Source organism: Apaloderma vittatum, unplaced genomic scaffold (assembly GCF_000703405.1).
Source record: "Apaloderma vittatum isolate BGI_N311 unplaced genomic scaffold, ASM70340v1 C11705604, whole genome shotgun sequence".
Taxonomy (NCBI): Eukaryota; Metazoa; Chordata; class Aves; order Trogoniformes; family Trogonidae; genus Apaloderma; species Apaloderma vittatum.
Window position 1 is genome coordinate 1 of NW_009745378.1, and position 815 is coordinate 815.

Consider the following 815-nt stretch of genomic DNA (forward strand, 5'->3'; position numbering starts at 1 on the left):
GCCCCACACAGCTTGGGGTTGTCGGCAAACGCACCGAGGGCACCCTCGATGCCGCTGCCCGTGTCACTGACAAAGCTGTTGCACAGCGCTGGACCCAGAGCAGCGCCCTGAGGAACTCTCCTTGTCACTGGTTTCCACGATCTGAATTTTTACCTGGCCTTTTGTGGGGAAAACGTATCTTAACGGGTGGCAGAAGCGTTGGGGAGGGGAAGCTCTGGCCAGACAGCGTCATTGTGCTCGCCCTCGTGACTGTGGCTGACCCTTGCTGTCCCCTGTTTCTTGCAGGCATTCCGATCAAGAGCACTATGGACAACTCCACGACGATTCAGTACGCTGGCCTCATGCACAGCTTCATCATGAAGGCGAGGAGCACTGTGCGAGACATCGATCCCCAGAACGACCTCACGTTCCTGCGCATCCGCTCCAAGAAAAACGAAATCATGGTTGCGCCAGGTAAAAGTTGAGTGGGGTGAAAGCAGGCACCAGGGAACCCAGCAGAGTTCTTTTCTCGAGAGAGCGACGCTGTCGTCCTGTGAGAAGAGTTCTGTGTGCTGCTGATCTCTTCCCAGAAGCTGTTTCACTTTCTTCAGAGTTGGAAGCTTTTGTCATTGCCCTAAGTTTGCTTTTTCTTGCTTGAATGTGGGAAATCACTTTCCTCGATTTATGTTGATCCAAGTAGAAAGTGCCAAATGCTGTTTGAGAGCACGCTGCATGTTCTCGTGCTTTGTGTTTCTCAGTGTGGAACCACAGGAGTTGGAAAGGAATGTGATTTGAGAGCAGTGATCTGTTCAGGGCTGTGATGAAGCAAAAATAGT

At 52.0% G+C, this 815-nt stretch overlaps 1 protein-coding gene across 1 annotated transcript; it reads left to right on the top strand.

The window, feature by feature from the left end:
* Window positions 1–290: 290 nt before the first annotated feature.
* LOC104268348 (dynein light chain roadblock-type 1) lies at window positions 291–453 on the top strand (the record flags this gene model as incomplete). Its single annotated transcript, XM_009877448.1, has 1 exon — window positions 291–453. A coding segment is annotated over exon 1 (148 nt), but the record flags the coding sequence as incomplete, so codon positions are not given.
* Between the last annotated feature and the right edge of the window lie 362 nt (window positions 454–815).